At 49.2% G+C, this 13,810-nt stretch overlaps 1 protein-coding gene across 1 annotated transcript in view; it reads left to right on the top strand.

Moving 5' to 3' along the window:
* LOC122369330 (kinesin heavy chain-like) overlaps window positions 1-13,810 on the top strand; it is a 60,358-nt gene that overhangs the window by 41,466 nt on the left and 5,082 nt on the right. The window contains exons 4-11 of the mRNA XM_043343998.1: window positions 35-178; window positions 1,677-1,801; window positions 6,380-6,484; window positions 8,031-8,179; window positions 11,269-11,483; window positions 12,061-12,266; window positions 12,625-12,828; window positions 13,239-13,388. Of these exons, the coding sequence (XP_043199933.1) occupies window positions 35-178; window positions 1,677-1,801; window positions 6,380-6,484; window positions 8,031-8,179; window positions 11,269-11,483; window positions 12,061-12,266; window positions 12,625-12,828; window positions 13,239-13,388 (1,298 nt within the window). The remainder of the gene's footprint in view (window positions 1-34; window positions 179-1,676; window positions 1,802-6,379; window positions 6,485-8,030; window positions 8,180-11,268; window positions 11,484-12,060; window positions 12,267-12,624; window positions 12,829-13,238; window positions 13,389-13,810) is intronic.

Below are 13,810 nucleotides of genomic sequence, written 5' to 3'. Positions count from 1 at the left end.
CTCTGACGCCTTCCTCTTCTGCCTATGTCTACAGTTTCCAAGGTGAACCTGGCCGTACACGAGGACAAGAACCGCGTGCCGTTCGTCAAAGGCGCCACTGAACGGTTTGTCTCCAGTCCCGAGGAGGTGTTTGAAGTCATCGAGGAGGGCAAAGCCAACCGGCATATAGCCGTCACGAGTAAGTGGGATCGGTAGTGGACTGGGGTTAACGTAGGGTCTTTTGCCGACCGCGTGGTAAAATTGCGATAACTGCTCGGCTCTTCTATTTGTGTCTGATTTGTTAATGTCTTGTGGTAACCACATCTGGCCATCTGACTGCTTAGTATTTTAATCGTCTCTTCATCGTTCTTTATTTTGTTTTTCCCCCTCAGAGTCTAAGTTGATTAGATCCAATTTATTTAATCAATGCGTTGCAAATTAATTCCCAGCCCGTCCCGATTAGTCCAGCCTTGAGTGAGCGACACTGCCGTCGGGTTCACCGGGTCCCAGAACTACTGCTAATGTGTCTGGGTGCGGCTGGCATGAGGGTGATGTGTCCAGGGGGATGTTCACCTGGGGAGACATCAGCTGACAGAAGATGGGCGGGCGGAGGACGACAAGGGACGATGTTGGAGGGGGAATGGGCTCGTGACGGGAAAGGGGGAGCGGTGAGATTCCGTGTTAGAGCGGGAGTCAGGTTGTCTGGACAGAAAACTCAGATGAAGGGACGGCCACCGCTGAATATGAGCGCGGTGTAATGGAGACTCTGTTCCACGGATTATGATTCTTGGTCAGTTAATTTTCTAGTCTTGACCGCCACGGACCTGGGAGAGGTTTCCGAGATTCTGTGCTTCCCAGTCGGCCCACGTCCCAGCGGTGTGCATTGCTTCCGCCATGGGTCGGTCATGGGGCGAGCTCTCAGAAACAGGGGCAGACGTGATTGTCTGGCGGTTAGAAATTCAGCCCGGGAGTGGTGTCCAGGCAGGATCGTGAGTCCAGCGGCAGGACTATCAGAGGTCGTGACAGGGAATGAAACGGGGGTCGTTTAGTTCTTAGGTGATGTCATTTCCGTACAGAGTGACCTACTAACATTAAAGACCTACTAAGCTCAAAAAGTTGTCCTTAACAGACTTATATTTTCAGAAATTGGTGATGACTGGACAATTCGATGTAATAATTCAAAATAACGCGTCTCAGCTTTTTCTGTTACTTTTGTCAACTGTTTCATAGGTTTTTGTAACCGTAATTCTAGCGCGAATCTAAATGCTGTGCTGGGAACAGGTGAACCCATTATAACGTTGTTTCATATAGCTAAACACATCTCGTGTCTTATCGCTACATTGGATCATGTATATCTGAAGAGCCGATCAATGTAACCATTGTTCGCTCTTCGCCCGAGACTGCATTGTGCGCTGTTATTGGGTTTATCTCTCCTGCAGCACGCTTGTGTTCTGAAAAAAGGTTATTGTTTCTTCCTGATGTGTAACGTTCTTGACAGCTCCAGCTCGGCTATAGCATGCTTCATTTTCAGTTTAGGGTTCAATATCTGCATTATGACAGTGGGACCTAAAATCCATTGTTACATTATTATTTTTTTCGCATATTTTCTCTGTATTCGTTACACTCTACAAATTGTGCCTTTGCGTGGCCCAGTGAGACACCTTCGTGACCCTTGTGTGCACCGTTTTTTTCCGCAGACATGAACGAGCACAGCTCACGTAGTCACAGCGTGTTCCTGATCAACGTCAAACAGGAAAACCTCGAGAACGACAAGAAACTCTCCGGAAAACTGTACCTGGTCGATCTTGCTGGCAGTGAGAAGGTGAGAGACTAGGTTGACTCGACGCCATTCACTTCATGATCGTATAAAAGGTTAAAAGTGCGGATATAGCAGTCCTGCTGCTACTCCTATTTTCGCTCTTCTTAACCTTCAAAGATTGGCATAGGTGACCCTGGGCATAAATCGCTCTACATTTAACTAAGTTGGTAGAAGACTGCAGTCTTAATAGGGTTCTTAAACACCCTGGCTCACCAAAGTCCCAAGTTGGCAATCTTTCGTTGGTCCTTCTAGAAGATTGGCAACCTTTGAACTTTTCAGGACCCTGCCTTAGCCGTCCTGTAACTCATCAGCACTTCTTCAGCGAACAGGGTCCGTGGGACCTTCCAAGCTGACCTTCATGGCTCGTCGGATTGATATTATATAGACTTACTAGATTTCGGTGTAGACTTACGTCTCACTGGCATCAGTCTGCCGTAATGCCGGACTGCAGAGGTGGTCTAGGCCTGATTCCGATTTCTCACAGGGCATCTCACACTATCTACTCCCACGGACTTCTCACCGGGCCAATGAGAAGTTACCTGACCTCTCACTCGCCAGCCTCAGGCTGAGACAGTACACAGTAGGAGAGACATCTGCTGTCCTCCTGAATCCCATCTGCACATTCAATACGGGGTCGTCTGTGGAATAGGGCCGCTGCAGCTGCTGCTCCGATGACCATGTGCTCTCTCAGAGATATGAGAGAGGGAGGATTCAGAGGACTTACCGGATTGGCCGCTGGCTTAGCGCAACTGAAGTGCTATGCCATTATCAGGGCCGCTAATGTAAGGCGGGACTTAATTGGAGAGTCAAATTTATGGTCAGTTCTCGTAGTTTTACGGTTAAATACAGCAGCATGAGATACTAAGTTTCATGAATGTGCTATCATGTTCAGATTATCTCCACGGTATTTTCGCTGGACATCTAAAGGTTTCATCGTCCCCTTCATTCTTGAATGGATTGCCAATAAGATGCCAATGAAATAGCTCCTTTTCGTTCTCTGTTCTTCTGGATGAAAAAACTCGCGAATTTGTTTAACCCGCGCACCGACGGGGGTCTGCGCCAACTTCGCACCGACGGGGGGGGGGGGCGGATGACCGCCCCCCTGAGATCTCGAGAACGAAGCAAGATAGCGACAAGCGGTAAACGGCATCGGATACGCACGGACAAGGTCTACAATTTTTACTAAGGTCATTTTCAGGTCAGGTCAAAGATGACATCACAGGGGTCGAAAAAGTCAAAATGGCGGCGCTAGGTATGGAGAGAGTTTTTCTCGAATAACTTTCGAATTAGTCAAGATAGGAACAAACTAAGGGCATCATCGTGATCCTCTCGTCAATCCGCATCGAATGATATATATGTTGACCTCGAAAGGTCAAGGTCAAAGGTTGACCTCAGGTCACGTGACCTCGAGGTCATCACGTATATCATTCGATGCGTCTTGACGAGCTGAACACAATGACACCATCCGCGCGGCTGTATCTTGCTCCTGTACGGAGTTATTGGCAAAAAACCGCTGGTGACCTTTGATGACGTCACATGACCTTACAGCTGCCCAACAGCAAAACAGACCTCAAGGTAGTGAAGGTTGATCGTATATGAAGTCATGTATGGTATATGGGGCCATTCCGACCCGTTTTAGTGGTAAAAACAGGGAGTTGATTTTCCCCCCATTGACTTATAATGGGAGGTCGCGAAATTGACCTGACCTTAGGTCACCGACATCAAAATTCCGAGATATACAAATTGTAGCTACTGATGACCTAATAACATCCTGCGACTTTCAAAGGCCTCCGACATCTACTGTAGCTCTGGCACGGTGACAAAGTTGCAAAAAAGTGACTTGAGGTTGGGTCATTCAAAGTGACCTGGTGACCTGACCTTAAAAGTTAGGAGGTTCAAACTTGCACACCATGTGCAAAATTGATGAGAGAATAGTCGTACCAAATTTCGCGGCGCTACGCGCCGCGGTTTTCTCGCTATCCGCGAAAAACCTCAGGGGGGGGGGGGGCGGATATCCGCCCCCCCCCGTCGGTGCGCGGGTTAAGAAAGGTTTTAAATTTCGTCGCCATCATTGTGCCTTTATGGATTGCAAGCCCCTTTCTGTAGGCAGCAGCTCCTTCGGTATGTTGCTTATTACGGCTTGAACGTCTGCACAATGGAGTGTCTTCTATCTGCAAATGAGCAGCACTTTATTTGGCACCTCGTATCTTCATTAGCCATTAACGAAACACACCTTTTCCATTATGGACAAATAGTCTAATTTCCTATACTACGGCGCGGAGTGGTGCACCATACCACTTTGAGTGTTTACAAAAGCCGTTCTACTGCTAATTCCTCCATTAGGAACCTCCACTCGGCGCCTCTCCGACCTCGAAGACTCTAGGCTCGTCCTCAGTGTGTGATCGATGTCGATCCAAACTCCGCGCCGTTAGCGACGCGGCAGGGTCGTCGGCGCCGACGAAGACGCATTTGCATGATTGGCGCGTCTATAGCCGTAGCCCCGGGTACTGGGCTGCCCCGCCGATATTACGGGGTCGTCCGGTGCCTGATCGGTGCTCGTGATGGGTCGTGAGTTGTGACCTGCGCGGGTATCCGTATATTAAAAAAAAAAGATAAAGGCTGGTGCAGAGGTGGAACTGCAATACATTTTGAAGCTAGTTGTTATGGTGGATTTGCAATTGCCTGATGAATAACCTATGCGTTGTTCAAGAGACATGTTTATTGAAACAGAGGAGAGGCTCAAATGTTCCAACACAATTGCAGAAACCGGATTGAGCGTTTCAACCAGCCACATCTGTTTCTTTTTCACTCGATCTCGATGCTGTGTTCAGCTGTCAGGAGAAAGACACCCTTGATCCTACATCCAGAGGCGCAGTCACCTCGGTCCCCATGGCAGTGCTGCGGCTGCCCCGCTCCCCATGATTACATGTCGCCTTGGCGATCAGAGTCTTCCGACCCTCCTCCCCAAGGGAGGGGTTACAGGACTTTCTATAACAGTCTACAGCGAGGATGGCAGACTAGGTAAACGGCGGAGGCGTCCGACCGATTGACCTGGCTCTCCAGGGTCCCAGTCCCATGGTCTGGTCTGACAGTGGTGGACAATGGGCATGCTTTTCTCTCTCTTTTTTTTTTAGAGTGGTGCCGTTGGCATGAACTTTCCTTTGATGAGAGTTTGGCAGTTTCTTATCTACCTGTCAATGCAGTGGACACCCACGAGTTGAGACATCGGCGAGGTGTTGCTTGTTCGGTAGCTACGGGGAAGCTATTTTGGGGAGGCAACTCTAGAATGGGGACCATTGGGAGAAGCTTCATCAAGTGGCTGACAGTTGCGACAGAAATAGGCAGTTTCCCAACACCCCGACCCCGAGTTCATTTAATTTAATCAACAACAGACGTGGACAGCATTAGACTAGACACGACAGTCCGCCCAACGCCCGCCCACCAGATCTGTGGTGCAGAGACTGAAACGGATCACGGATAGAGATGGAACTGCGCACCTTCCCTCCCCCTCTACCTCCCTCCGTCCTCTGCCTGCCCTGCTCCGTCTGCCGCTGCGGTTAATTTCAGCACCGCAGTGTCTGGACGATCGTCGCCAGACAGTCGTCCAGACAGGCTCAGACAGTTGCCCAGACAGCAGACAGTGGGTCGCAGACAGTCGGGAGCCTACCGCGCGGTGTATCGATTTCACCTCGAGCGTGGCCTCTGCGCCGACCCGTCCAAGTCCCTGCGATGATGTAATGTCATGCGCTTTGCTTCCCCGTGGAGGTGATATATTGAAGTTTAAAACTTCGTCATAGCCAGTGACCTGATAAATCGATATGATAACTCAATAGCTAAATAGCTATTTTGATATTTTGTGTCTAATTCCCTCAGCTAGAGCTCTAGTTGCATGCGTGGCTCTAGTCTGCCGCCTTGATTGTTCCTTTTTTTCTCACTGCTATTTATATCAGTGGACCTGAGTCGCTCTCGAAAACCATTTTAGCGGATACACCTAAGCACGACCCCTTCAATAGGATTCCACCATTGCAAACCAGTCCGACTAACAAGATGGCACGGCTCTCTGTTGTTAATTGCGCCCTTTGTTATGGCTCCCGACAGATAATGGTCGACCAATGACGTCACAAACGTGATGTATCGATGACGCATCGCGTGTAATGACCGTTATCAACAGTCCCTAATAAGGCTGAAGCTTGGTGACCCAACTCGGCAGCGTAATGAGAATAAAGGGTCGGTGGAAGATAGCGCATCGCATTTAAAACTTTTGGTGTCCGTCTGTTGCAGTGTTGGCGTGCTAGTTCGCGCTTTGGCAATGTATGTCAGAAATGCACTTCGTTGGCAACTAAAAAGACTGAGCCAAGGCCATATATAGGCCTGCACCCCCCTACACTGAGTAGGGCTTTCGATTTGTGTGCTTCAATGGTTGTGACAAGTTTAAAAAAAATAGTTTTGATGCTCTAGCGCAATACCATCTTTCATTTGTGTAATTTGTTCCTTTTAAAGCGCCTGCGTTCTTCCCTTTCACGCTATCATTATTATTATCGTTCCCCGTATCTATCGTTGACGTTTGCGTTTGATTCTCAGGTCAGCAAGACTGGCGCCGAGGGTACCGTGTTGGACGAAGCGAAGAACATCAACAAGTCGCTCTCTGCTCTGGGCAACGTGATATCGGCTCTGGCAGACGGCAACGTAAGTGTGGTCGGGGGAGGCCGGCGGGAAAGAGGGAAGGAAGCGATAGATAGAGGTAAGGTAAGGAGTGGGGCGGTGCTTTGGAGAACAAAGATAGATGAGGTAATACATAGAGTATCAATCGGAGTACTAAATAGTGGGCGTGAAATCCTAACGTGGGCGAGAAGAAAGCAGAGCGATCGCCATTGGGTGGAGAAAACGTAATGATATTGAATGCTGCCTATTCAGGTTGATGTGAAATAAAGATTCTTGAAGCCTTTCATCTGACATGGACAAAATTTGTAACATTTGGTAACGTCTTATTGCAATGGTCTTTCTTGATGACGGTTTGTTACAATGATCTATCGCTCTTCACATATCACCTTGCCATGGCAATGATAGTTGATGTCCACTATCAGTCTCCCGGGCCGGGAGAGTATTGAACGAATAACGCTCGTAGTAGATCCGAGCGGGAGCGGGATGCCCACGGACCCCCGGGAGAAGAGTCTATTGCTGACGCAGCAAACACACATACATGTTGACAGATGCCGCCAGATAGGCGACGCCGAGGCACATCGGAAAACATCATTATAGGCGTGGGGTGTGGCAGACAAGGCCTGAAACAGACTCTTTCCGCAGTCAGGAAATTGCATGCGAGAGCCTATTCAAATACATGAAGGCACGCTCGCATCAATCGCACGAACCTCCCGCAAGCGATTGATGCGAGAAGAATTACAATGTATTTGAATAGGCTCTCGCATGCGATTTCCTGAACGCGGAAAGGGTCTGTTTCAGCCTTAAGAGGTTGAATATACGCGCGTTTTTTGCGGCATTTTGTGCGTTTTTTTTTCTGCGGTTTTCGGCGGGCGGGCGATTGTTTTTTTTTGCCAAGTTTGCGTTGGCGTTTTAGGCGTGCGTTTTGCGCGTTTTGCGGTGTTTGCGTTTGGCGGCGGGCGGGCGGTTTTTCACAATTAAAGTCCCAACCTTCGGATCCGCAGTGCTGTTCGACAAGCGCTGCCCGGGCCTATACTCGAATGGTGTGGGACGCCTTGGGTCATTGGGATTCGGGACATATCTAAGGTGGTGCGAAACTGCGTCAAATATTCGATTTAAGGATGTCATACGCATCTTGCGAAGAGTAGTTCGTTCGCGTTGGTTTTATGATAATGGGCCAGCTTAAAGACAAGTCATGAGAAAAGGAGCCATAAAACCGCGTGGCGTTATGAATTGGCTATTCCTGCAGAAGAATTACCCATTTATTTTGAAATCTCTCCGCTTCTCTTAGCTCCATCAATCAATTTTGTCGAAATCGAGAAAACCACTTCCCGTCACCAAACTAGTCTAAAAGATAATGGTACGGCAGTGATAATGTCATATGAATGCTTCCTAAATAAAAGGAATTGCTATATTCTAGCCCTTTTTACAATCCAACGACTAAAAAGTTGTGTAGGCAGAACGGGCTTAGGGGCTGGGAAGGAGCCGCAAGTATCGAAATGGGAGTGGTAAGTTGTCCCTTCACGTCTGTTCTCCATGCCATCACTAACCCACTTACCGCCTCTGTTCACAGAAATCTCACATCCCGTACCGTGACTCGAAGCTGACCAGGATCCTCCAGGAGTCGCTCGGAGGTAACGCGCGGACCACCATCATCATCTGCTGCTCGCCGGCGTCCTTCAACGAGGCCGAGACCAAGTCGACACTCGACTTTGGCCGCAGGTAGGCGACAGAGCGCTGGCGAGAGGGCGAAAATAGATGGCGGGCTTGAAGGGTTTGTTGGTTTGAAAGCACTGCACCTCAGACAGCCGTTGGCCGTTTGATTTAAACTGCATTTTATTTGTGTGCTTTGTATTTTAGTTAGGGTTGAATATCCAACTACAGTGTGTCTCCATTTTTCATATTTGTAAAAACTCCTCGTTTCCCTCGTTCGTTTTTTATTCATCAGTTTGGTATCACCTGTCTCTGATCGGTTTTCTATGACCCCATCCTCACGATTCTTAGTATCTTCCTTGTGGTATTCCACGGATACTCCATTTCACGGTGCATGGCGCCTTTGGGCGATTCTCAGGCCACATGGCGGTTCTATATTAGGAACACTGCAGATGACATTTTGTGCTGGCGATTAATGTCGACAGAGCGCGGCGCAATATCCTCATATGTTCCATAGCGTACCTCGTTATTAAAATGGGCCCCTGTTAATGGTTATTGCCGCTTCTTAGAATAGACGATTGTCTCTTCGAGCAGCACATGCTGTCGCCATTTGTTATTGTATGTCTGTTCACGATATTTTCCCAAAAGAAGCACTGTATTGGTGACATGCCATTTTGATTGCTACTGTAATACGAGAGAAAAAGTCTTTAAATTAGATACTCATTCCCAACTGCCAATATTTGTTATTCTAGAAACGGTCTATGTCAAGCTCAACATTCTCGCATCAGTTGTCAGAATTCACTATGCTTACTGGAGCATCCATTGTCTCCTATTGGACGTGACTCAAAAGGTTAACAAGGCCGAGAGCGCTGCCTTTCACAAGAGTCCAATAAAGTACTCTATCCCCAACGGCACACCGCCGCTGCTTTTCAGAAAAGCCGATCCGCCTGACGGCCAAATATCTATATAGCGTTCTCCTCTGACCAACATTCTTGCTCTTCTATCCTCATCTCAGTAATCTTTGATGATCACAAGTGGCTTTGTCCCTATCTTGGTCATTGTTCTCCCTCTTTCCTTCTCTCCCTCTCGATTTTGTGAAGTAGTAGTTGTTTTCTGTGATTAGAGGCGTAGCCGGCCTCTCTACAAAGTCCTGCGTGGCGCTGTCACGATACGTTGTCATTAGAGACTGGAAGTTGAGGCGTTTCGAGCGGGTCGTTGTGGCGATGGCGGGGACCAAGGACGTTAACGTGGCGGTGGACGTTGGCCAGCCCGTGGACGTTGACGTGGCCGTGGTGTTCAGTATGACCGTGGTCGCATACTGCAAATAGAACGAGTAAAAAACTTGAAATGAGAATGAGCATAATCGTCTTCTTTCTCCAAGTTCTATCCTGTGATAAATGACGGCTTTTGGGAAAGTCTTTTATCAGTCTTTTCGCACAGCTTTTGCTGTGGAAGAAATGTTTCCCAGAGTGCCTTAAATTGCTTGTAGAGCGCACTGCGTTCGACTTTATCCGATAAGGAATTCTGGAAGAATGTTTTGTGCCAATCAGTCACTGCTTGACACACAACAGGCGAATTGCTTTGTGGAAAAAGCCCCTCTTTGTGAAGTTCAATGCAGTTTCCAATCCAATCGGCGGCGTTCGTTTGTGGCTGAACGACCTACTTATTCTGGTCCGCAGCAAAACCTTGCTTACGTCTCCTTCCTTCACTCTTTCCTGCCCTTCCTTGACGCTCCCATCAGCTTGCGTTCTCACCGGGCTGTTCTGCTTTGGTGTCTGTCCGTGACCTGTCGTCTTTGGAGCGTTACCATACGCATGCACAGCGCCCATGTAATACCATCTCCAGGGTTGGATACATCCATCCAGGTTGGATACATACATCCAGGGTTGGATCTAATGGTACGGGCCCCCATCAGCGGTTTGGCTCTGCCTCTCACTGAACACTAGCGTTCGACTGGGGAGCGCTGCGGCATTGGCTCGCCCCAGTTCGGGTCACTGGGTACTGCAGAGACGTGAGAGATGGTGTCGTGGTGGTGAGATAGTGTTGAGACTCCGGGAAAACGGAAACAGTGCGACTGCGTGGAAATTGAGCCGAATGTAGCGCTGATGTGGTATCGGGTTGGGTAGCAACAGAAACAATATTATCGCTAACAGCCTGCTGGTTTGGACACGATTTAGGAGACCGGATTGACTAATCAACGTTGCAACTGATGGATTTCTCTCGAAACTGCTGCCCTTCGGCGGAGTTTTCCGCGCCGTTGTAACGTGTTGGCGGTGTGACGGTTTCGGGGGTAATTGCTCCCGGGCTGAGTTATGGATCCCCGGCCGTCGTGTCAGAATCGCTGTAAACGAGATGGAACGGCGATGGATTCATCCGCGATGGGTTATGTTTGCTCCGATCTCTGCGGCCTCCCGGCAAAATTTATGGCATGGAGCATAATGGTATCTGGTTTCACGACAAGGTCGCATTTCGGACAACGCGCGAACGTCCGCCGTTTGATGGATGGCAATGTTACATATGGCGGATATTATCATCATGTGAAAAATGTACCTCGTGTAGCTTCAAAAGGGCCTTCCTGGTTGCGGCAATGTACCGTTATGTAAGATACCTTGTCATTGATATTCACTGCGCATCTTCATGCGTCAGGCGTAGAGGAGGGCCGGCGCTCCTGGCACTGCCCTATTGGCTTTATTGACTGCTCTATTTATCCGCCTGATGATCACACTTGTATGCGTATATTCCGCGTACACACGGGCGTGCCATTTCCCACGGGGAATGCTATGAGTAAATGTTGATGCGGAGAGTTTCCCGCCAGCATTGGTGGCATCGTAATGCACTTATCTCGTCCTACAATACACGGAATGACCGCAGAGCCGGGTGCGACAAATGCGAGCACTATATTCTATGGAATGGCGGAAGGGAAGGAAATATTAGCGGCGATGTTGCATGGCATCGGATAGAACTAGCATCAACATGACAGTCGCTCAGCTCCTAGTGCAATATATTGTAGAATATTTGGTGTCATTGTATTCAAATATTTCGTTCGTTGTGTGAACATGCCTCACTCATCCTAACACATAGCTGACCTCTGCCATCCTTCTTCGCGAGTCCATTCCGAGTCACCTAATCTCAACGCTGACCACCTCTCTGTCCCCCAGAGCGAAGACGGTGAAGAACACGGTAACGGTCAACGAGGAGCTGACCGCCGAGGAATGGAAGCGCCGCTACGAGCGCGAGCGGGACAAGAACGGCCGGCTGCGGGGCCAGATCGAGCGGCTGGAGGAGGAGCTCAGAAAGTGGCGCGCTGGAGACACCGTCGGAAAGGACGAACAGGTCAACCTGGCAGACGTCATGGATGTCTCCGTCTCCGCACGTGAGTTACGGTTCTTGTCTCCGTACGCGAGTCACAGAACTTGTCTCCTAATGTGATTGACGGGGCTTGTGTGTCGATCAGTGTATTTGTAAGCATTTGTTTCCGCCTTCCTATTAATTTGTTTGGTCTCCTTTCATTAGGACTGTGAGATACAAACTTTTAACATCACCGTCCACAACCACATTTGAGAACAAAACCTATTCAACGCCTCATTAAAAGTTTGACACTAAACGGTCGTCTTTGTCTAACTTAAGCGAGCAATCAGTGGCGGCATTTATAACCCCGTCTGAGTTGCTAGACGTTCACGACCATCGCACCGTGCCTCTCTCAGACGGGTCGTATCTCCCACCCTTCTAATGGCGGACCGTATCTTACATCCCTCTGACCGACCGTTCGTCAACCTTCTGACTGTATTTCTCACTCCTTCTGACTGTACCTCCCACCCAATTTTACGAACTGTAGCTCTCACCACACCGACTGGAGAAGTCTCTCCGCCACTCTGACGGACCCGGCTGCAACTCTCTGATGGGCCTTATCCCCGACCTGTCTGACTGACCGTATCTCCCCGTCTCCGCAGCGGCGGCCAGCACCGGCGCTCCGGCAGCCCCCGCCGCTCTGCCGATGGTGGCCTCGACTGCCAGCCTCTCCGGCGACGAGCGTCTCAAATGGGAGACCGAGGTGGCCAAGCTGTACGGCCAGCTGGACGAGAAGGATGACGAGATCAACCAGCAGAGCCAGCTGGTGGAGAAGCTGAAGGAACAGATGCTCGAACAGGAGGAGCTGGTACGGTCCGATGCCGCGGCGTGGGAATCAGGGAGAGGGGAGAGGATAGGATAGAGGAATTAATTGTGGAGATTATTTTCGACTTCGCGGATTGTGATTAACGAGAGCATCCAATTTTGTTTGGTGCTTTATTGCTGTATGGTCCACGTTAGCATGATATTGGACCGAGCTGTTGTTGAGAACCATAAAGAGGAACCTAGTAATTTTCTCTAAATTCGATTTTAAGCATGAATATAGAAACATGTCCGAAGTGAAGTGCAGTCAGTGTTGCCCACCTTGTCGCAACATGTTTGTCGCGCCTGTAATTGTATGTATACTGGCTTCACTGACTGTCTTTGTCCCCTCCCTCCGCCCACAGATCGCCTCGACGCGGCGCGACTACGAGCAGGTGCAGGTGGAGATGAACCGCATCCAGCAGGAGAACGAGTCGGCCAAGGATGAGGTGAAGGAGGTGCTGCAGGCGCTCGAGGAGCTGGCCGTCAACTACGACCAGAAGAGCCAGGATCTGGAGGCCAGGAGCAAGGAGAACGACACCATCACGCAGGAGCTGTCACAGAAACAGGTGAGTGAGAGGAGAAGGGATCGAAGGAGGGATTGGGTGGTCTGGGTGGAGAAATTGTTTTTGTGTATCTGTTTGAATGCCTATATGATTAAGATGCTTTCTTGGGATGTCACCTGCTCAACTTAAGCGGTACTGTTGATTTGCGCCAAATTGACAAATGACTTTTTTCTTTTTTTTCTTTTTTGTTGATGATGCTGTCGACTTGTTAGTGAAAAAAGTTTGTTTTTAGAATACCTAAATATTAGTTTAGCTGTCGACCTTCCATTTTCTCAGTCTTTTTTTTGCAAGGTCTTGAACCCACTGGCCTCTGCACAACTTGTGGCTCGCCCCCCTGAATGGCTTCTGCTGCCTCTTGGTCCCTGTTCCTCGATGACTTTCGTTGACTCTCCTCGTCCCTCTTCTCCCCACAGTCCCTGCTGAACACCACCGAGTCTGAGCTGCAGCAGCTGCGCGACACGCACAACCACCTGAAGAAGCGCGCCAGCGAGATGCTCACCAACCTGCTGAAGGACCTGGGCGAGGTCGGAGTCGCCGTCGGAGGATCCGCTGCAGATATGAAGGTTTGTGTGGTGATGGGTGGGGGTGGGGGAGGTTGGAGGTGAATTGTGTAATGTGGGCGAGAAATGTTCGGAAAAGAGACCAAGATTGAGATAGCTTAGGCTCAGTAAATTTATTGAAGGCTGATCGAAGGATCTTTGCTGGTCTCTTCCTTGTATAGTAAACGTTAACCGTGTTCAGTTAGATTTTCTTAGGCTACGACTTACGATTGATAATAAGCCCGGCTGTTTTGCAACTTAAGTTACTCAAGATTCCTTTTGACAGCCTATGTTCAGAATTTACCAAATTTGACATTTTAGGGCATGGTAGGGAATAACTGATAATTCGTTTAGCCGTAGCAACAAGGTTTGGCACAGGCAGATCCCAAGGGCACGCCATCAACCACACACGCCCCACATATGTAGCACACACGCTTTACTCATTA

Source organism: Amphibalanus amphitrite, unplaced genomic scaffold (assembly GCF_019059575.1).
Source record: "Amphibalanus amphitrite isolate SeventyFive unplaced genomic scaffold, NRLGWU_Aamphi_draft 000034F_arrow, whole genome shotgun sequence".
NCBI lineage: Eukaryota > Metazoa > Arthropoda > Thecostraca > Balanomorpha > Balanidae > Amphibalanus > Amphibalanus amphitrite.
The sequence above is the reverse complement of the archived record's forward strand: the minus strand, read 5'-3'. Positions and strand labels throughout refer to the sequence as shown.